This window comes from Peromyscus eremicus, unplaced genomic scaffold (genome assembly GCF_949786415.1).
Source record: "Peromyscus eremicus unplaced genomic scaffold, PerEre_H2_v1 PerEre#2#chr22_unloc_1, whole genome shotgun sequence".
Taxonomy (NCBI): Eukaryota; Metazoa; Chordata; class Mammalia; order Rodentia; family Cricetidae; genus Peromyscus; species Peromyscus eremicus.
In genome coordinates, this window is record NW_026734286.1 from 11,254,098 (window position 1) to 11,260,787 (window position 6,690).

At 62.9% G+C, this 6,690-nt stretch overlaps 1 protein-coding gene across 1 annotated transcript; it reads right to left on the reverse strand.

Annotated features, from left to right (window-relative positions):
- Positions 1-1,049: 1,049 nt before the first annotated feature.
- Positions 1,050-3,964, reverse strand: Atp5f1d (ATP synthase F1 subunit delta). The gene is made up of 4 exons (XM_059251825.1): positions 3,809-3,964; positions 2,756-2,909; positions 1,540-1,628; positions 1,050-1,409 (listed from the first exon to the last, which is right to left on the reverse strand). The coding sequence occupies exons 1-4, from the start codon at positions 3,947-3,949 to the stop codon at positions 1,287-1,289; spliced, it is 507 nt and encodes a 168-aa protein (XP_059107808.1). The 5' UTR covers positions 3,950-3,964; the 3' UTR covers positions 1,050-1,286.
- Positions 3,965-6,690: the final 2,726 nt, after the last annotated feature.

Below are 6,690 nucleotides of genomic sequence, written 5' to 3' on the forward strand. Positions count from 1 at the left end.
CTGAGGCCTGGCTCCAAAGCTCACACCTCCTCCTAGGAGTGGGGAGGAAGGTTCTGAAGGATTCACACTGCGAGGTATACAGGCCAGGCCAGGCGGTGCAGGGCTCCTGTGGACATCTGCCCAGCCTGTGTCTTTGGTCTTCATTGACAGGGCCCCTGGTGGCCTGGCCAGTTAGGATCTGGGCTCTCAGCCTGAGGACAGGGGGTGGGGCCTAGGCAGGCCCTGCATGATGACCTCAATGACCTCTGCGGCCCACACACCTGAGCTGGGCTAGGTGGGGACCTACCATGACCCTCCTGTGACTGACCTGGAAATACCCCCAGGCTGCTAGTATGTGGAGAACTCTAGCACACTCATTTCCAGATCAGGCTTATGTGGCCACGGCGCGTCACCCACGCCGGGCCCTGGTGCCGTGGGACAGGCTGTGCTCAGGCCCTAGCTGGCCTGCTGGTCACTGTCTCGGTGACCAGTGATGGCAGACTCTGACCCTGCTCACCCTCCTTAGGTCCCCCAACTGGTGCTCCCCTCAGGCCCCTGAAGAGGAGGCAAGTCAGATAGGACCTGGCCATCCCAGGGTGGGGGGTGTAGAAGGGGTGCGGTGGTGCCAGGGCCACTCCCTCCCAGGCCACCCCACCCCACCTGGGGCCAGCCAGGGGCCTAAATGCCTAAGGAGGTGCCAACCGCACCAGGGACTGGGAAGGTAGCCAGCCAGGCTCGGGCCACCCACAGGTGGGGTGTGCCCAGGGCGGGGCCTCCGTGGGAGCAGGTGGTGCCTGCCTCTTCCCAGAGCCTGTGGGGTGGGGCAGGGGCCTCAAAGGGAGGGCCTGGCCTGGCTGGTGGTCAGGGTGCCGAGCCCGGCAGCAGCTGTAGCCACACCCACCACTGCCTGCCCTGCCCTCAGCCCTCACCCATCCCACCCACCCTGGCAGGCAGCAGCCCAGCAGCAGCTAACATGGACCCACCCACTGTTGCCCTTGGGGGGCAGGACTCAGGAGCCCCTGGGGGGGGGCTTGGCTTTGTGCTACGCAGTCAGAAACCAGAAGACTCGGTTGGTTCCTGGTGTTTAATGGAGGCAGGACGGGGCAGGCTGACTGTCCAGGTGGCTCTCCAGGGGCGGCCTGGGGATCGCAGGCTGGGGGAAGGCTGGGGAGACCTCCAGGGCAGCACAGGACACTCAGTCAGCAGCTGCAGCACGGCTGCCCTCTGGTGGCAACGTCAGCAGCAACCAAGGGCAGTTTTCATCTGCCCGGAGCTGCCTCAGTTTCCCTGTGGGCCACAGACACCGCCTACTCCAGGGCCTTCACCAGGGCTTCATTGGCCTCAATGCGGATCTGGATCTCGGCCCGTGCGGCCTCATCCGCTGCACCGGGCAGTTCCGACTGCGCCTTCTCCAGGTTGGCCCGGGCTGTCTGCAGAGGGGTGGGCCATGGTGAGGGCCAGGCAGGCCGAGCAGAACAGCCACACCCCTGCAGGCTGCCTCCTTACTAGCCGGGGGAGCACCTGCCCCCGCCCTGAGCCTCAGTTTCCCCATCTGCTCACCCCCAGGTCCAGCATGTCCAGTGTTACAGCTTCCTCGGCCAGTAACTGCACTGAGGAGTCCGCATTCACAGTGACGGAGCCGCTGCTCACTGTGGGGGAGACAAGGCCTGAGCAGACCCTCCCCAAGAGTGTGCTACAGCCTGTAGTCCAGTGAGCACACTCGTCATCCCAGCCCCTGGGGAGGCAACCAGGTGTGAAGGAGGAGCTGGGCTGAGGCCTCCTGGGCAGTGCGCTTGCCCAGCCTGCACAAGGCCCTGGGTTAGCCTGTCAGCCTGGGCTGTAGGAGACCCTGCCCTGAAAACACAAGGCAGAAAAGAAGGAAACACCCACTGTGCGTGCCGAAGGACGTGAGCTCATGGGGGAGCCAGGTATGGCCTTTTAAAGAGGTGCCTATAAGCCTAACGCTGGGAGTAGAGGCAGGACAGGACCTAGGGCTCCCCGGCCAGCACCCTGGCCAGAAGGCAAGCTCCAGGTTTAGTCCCTCTCTGAAGGAATCAAGACAGAGCTGACTAAGGAGAACACCAATGTCCTTCATGTGTGTGCACACACACACCCTTCCCACCCTCACCCCCATGCCCACCCTGGCACTTGCCCACACACCATGTAAAGTAAAATGGATTGGAGGCGTGGTCAGGGTGGAGCCCCACCCAGAATCCCCCAGAGAGGGGGCTGGGGGCGTGGTCAGGGTGGAGCCCCACCCAGAATCCCCCAGAGAGGGGGCTGGGGGCGTGGCCAGGGTGGAGCCCCGCCTAGAATCCCCAGTGAGGGGAAGGGGCGTGGTCAGGGTGGAGCCCCGCCCAGAATCCCCCAGAGAGGGGCTGGGGGCGTGGCCAGGGTGGAGCCCCGCCTAGAATCCCCAGTGATGGGGCTGGGGGCGTGGTCAGGTGGAGCCCCGCCCAGAACCCCCAGTGAGGCTGTGGTGACTCCCCTGCCTAGAACACTTCCCGCAGGCCTGGGCTCCATCCTTAGTACCACTAAATACTGAGGCATGAGAGGAGACTCCATCAAGGAGCGCCCTGGGGGCAGGGAGTCCACCCTGGGAACAGAGGTCCTTCAGACTGGCTCCCCCTCCCACTCCAAAGCTGGCGGGGGACAGTTCCTCATCGGTCACTTGGCTGTTCGCGTCTCTCTGCGCCCCAGATGGCTGCGTGCCAGCCTGTCTGCTTCCCCTGCGCTGTGGGGATCCGAGCCCCCGTGCACCCTGGGCCACACTCACCGAAGTACTTGGTTGTGGTGCCGTCTTCGGCATGGACCACCACCAGCCCGGGCCGCAGGACCTGCAGTGTGGGCACGTGGGATGCCAGGATGCCAAAGGCTCCGGTCAGCGTCGGCACATCCACCTGCCGGACGTTGGCACCATCGAAGAACACCTGCAAGAGTGCACGGCGTGGGCTGGGCTTCACCCTGTGCCACGGAGGCAGCGCCTTGCTGCCACACGGTGGGGACCAAGAAGATGGAATGCTGGCGGGACGCAGATGCCACCTCGTGCCAGCGTCAGACCCGGCCTGCTCCCCTGTGAAACGGGATGCCCGTTTCTAAGGAGTGTGGAGGAGATGTGACTGAAACAGGGCAATGCGGAGGGTGGCATCCGGCCGGGGGTTGGCTTCTTGGAGATGGGGTTTCTAGGAACCCCAAGGCTGTCCTCCCCCTACCCAGGAAGTTGCCATGGGAGGACGGGAAGTGCAAGGCCAGCCTCAGCAGCCAGTGAGTCCAAGCGCAAGTTGGCAAGACCCCGACTGGGGTCTGCACAGAGCATGTTTCGGGCTCAGGTGACCCCTTTGGGACAGGGAGCCCGGGTCAGTCCCAGGCGACCCCAGTAGGTCCAGCTTCTGTTCCGAGTCCCGACGACCCTTCAGTGGCAGGGCCTGGGTACTGGTGCCCCTCCCGTGGGCACGGGCTAGGCTCCATGTGAACCGCAGCGGGAATGGGTCTGTGTGAATCCTGGGGTTCAGGTAACACCACCTAAGCCTGGGATGAGGCCTGGGGGTGCACACGGGCCCCAGGGACACGGCCTGCAATACCGAGGCGTGGGGCACGTGTCCAGGTGTCATGCCTGGCGTCACCGGGGTCCGGTGCAAGCCTCGGGGGCGGGGCGTGAGGTTTCAGAGGGCAGGGTCAGGCCTGGGGTGCTGGGGACCTCGTCAAGGCGCAGGGTCCGGGGAAGGGGCCCGTGCGGGCCCCGTGGGGGTGCAGCTTGGGGCCCAATAGAGGTGACCCCCCCGACACGGGCCAAGTCGGGCCTGGACGCCCGGGGGCTGCGGAGTCGCACCTGCGTCGGGGAGGCGAAGGTGAAGGACATCTGCCCGGGCCCGGCGGCGGGGGCCGGAGCGGCGGCGGCCTCGGCGTAGGCGCGCGCCTGGAGCACCAGGCGGCGCAGGCCCGGGCGGCGGAGCAGCGCGGCAGGCAGCATGGCGGCGAGAGCAGCGGCGGACTCCCGGCGGCGGCGGCGCGGACAGCGGACACACCGCGGCCTTGACGGAGGGCGAGGAGGACGGCGCGCCGAGCCTTCTGGGAGGCGCAGTTCCCCCCAGCACGCACGCGCGCACTACGACTCCCGGTAGGCTGCGCGCGAGGCAGAGCGCGCTGGGCATTCTGGGAGGTATAGTTTGCCTTCGCACCGCCTCCTGCCACGCGGCCCGGGAGTGGGCGGAGCCCAGGCGGTGTGAGTCATTCTGGGAATTGCAGTTTTCTTCGCCTTCACACTGCAAACGACGCCCTGGTTAGGCCGTTCTGCCGCCGGACACGCTGGAGGGATGCCCGCCGAAGCACAGGTGCCGAACAGTGTGGAGGCGCTTAGCATGCATTCGAGGCCCCAAAGAAGCAAACCTGCAATGTGTTGGGAGAGAAGGATTAAAATTTGGACTACCAGCCAGGTGTGGTGACGCACTCCTGCTGGAGGAGGACCACCGAGTTCCACGACACACAGGAACAACCCACTTCCAAAGGTGTGAACCAGAATACGTTCTAAAAAATCAAACACAAGCCCGGTGTAGTTTATCACAGCTCTCCGGAGGCTGAGGCTAGTGGGGCTTCCGTGAGTCCAACACCATCCAGGTCTACACAGTGGGAACCTGAATATAAATAAATAAGTACATAAATAAAATGTATGAAGCCGGCTGCGGTGCGTGCTTGGAGAGGTCGTGCCAAGACAGAGGGGAGGCGGCACACCACTGAGCTTACCGAGTGGCGTGCACCCCGGCGCCGGCAGAGGGCGCACGAAGCCCGGAGATGGACCCGCTCTTCTCCGCAGTCTCCCTCCCAGCGGGCCTCCGCCCCCGCGCGCCGCTGACGCAGGAGCGCGTGCGCGGGCGGCCAGGGGGGGCTCCACTGACGTCTGCTGTGTCCGCGCAGCCTCGCTCTCGGCCATGATGTCACCACCCCGCCCCCGCACCTACGCAGGTTCCAGCCCCCGCTGAGCTTTTGGTCCCCAGACTCCCCCACCCCTCCCATGTAGGCTCACAGAAAATGCAAGTTGGTGGGCACACAGTAGGAAAACCATTTTGACTTAAAGGCAGCTAGAGGGTCGTGGTCACTCTTGGACCGGGGTCTAGCGGATGCGAGTGTGATTGCTTTTGTGATTCTCCAAAATCTAGGCCTCGGATCTGCGCAATAGCCAGCAGCCATAGCCTCGATCAAGCGCCACGAGAGACATCGGGTTCCCAATCCCTGTAACCTGGACACTTTCCCTGGGCAGTGGGCAGCTAGAAACTCCGCTCCTTTCCCCAGATGCTTCCTGCACGCATGTTCCAGCTCTTACCCACACATCCCCATCCCAGGACCCCGTATCTACCCAATGCTCTAGGAAGCAAGGGCGCAAACCTAGGACATGCATGCCCTGTCCACCGGACGTGACCACTGTGTTTCACCAGACGAGTCTTTTTGAAAAATAAACCCAGGGTGCTGGAGAGAGGCTAGGCAGTTAAATAACGAGGACTGTTTTTCCAGAGGACTTGAGTTCCGTTCCCAGTGCACATGTAGGACAGCTTCAGATCTGATATCCTTTCCTGGTGTGTGAGCGCGTGCGTATGTGTACACACACACACACACACACACACACACACACACACGGGATTTAGTATTACAAAAATTGTGGAGTGGTGACACACCCGAGCTTGAGGCCAGCCTGGTCTGTCTACATCGTGACTTGCAGGCAAGCCTGGGGTACTGCGTGAATCTCTGTGTCAATCCCCTTCCCTGAACACAAGGGAGCTGCTGTTCCAGAGATCAGTGTGAGGGGCCCAACTCCAAGACAGACTTTGCTTGACTGTGAGGCTTCACAAGGAGCAGCAGGTAGGGCCTGGGAGCGTGGACTCTTGGAACGGCACAGACCCCGTGTCGGAACCCAGCACCAGCAGAAAGTAAAGATCATTGATTGCAGGGAAAAGGGCTGTCTGGGATGGGTCATTCCACAACAGACCTCTATGGACGCAAGGCGAAATCTTTATTACGTCCATTTCGTTAGTGGGCAAGCGGAAAGCAAGTCTTTTGGACATCAAAGGACAACTTGTCGGAGTAGGCATTCTTACCATGTGGGACCCAGGGGTGGAACACGGGTCCTTGGCTTGGCTGCGGGCACCCTGGCTGCCGCGCCATCGCACCACACTTCTATTGGTTAAGAAGGGTTCTCCTGCATCTCAAGCTGTTCTACAAGTCTGTGTAGCCGAGGTTGGCCTTGAACCCGATCCACTTGATTTCATCTCCCAAACGCCGGTGTGGACAATCACAAACAGTTTGGGGTGCAAGTTCTGAGTAGGTGTGGGGCATCACTGGATATCTGGGGTGTAGCGTGAACCCTTCAATGAACCTGCAGAAGAGCAGCATAGGGAAACAGATGTGTGACAGAAAAACGGACCTAGACCTCATGGCTTGTGGACCACGGGGATCCACAGACTGGAACTGAGCACCCGAGTGACAGGTGAGAAACTGCATAGCCTGGGGTCCCAAGACTCAGTGCTAGGCGATGCCCTGATAGGCGAGGGGCGTAGTGCGCCCCTGCACCGGGCTCGGGGACACTGCAGGTAAGCCGAGTCGTGCAGCGGTGCGGGGGGCGGGGCCGCGCGACCGCGGGAGGGGGCGCCGGGAGCTCAGGCTCCGCCCCCCGCCCCCGCCGGAAGGGAAGGGGAGGCGGTGGCCAGCGCGCAGCGAGCCAGA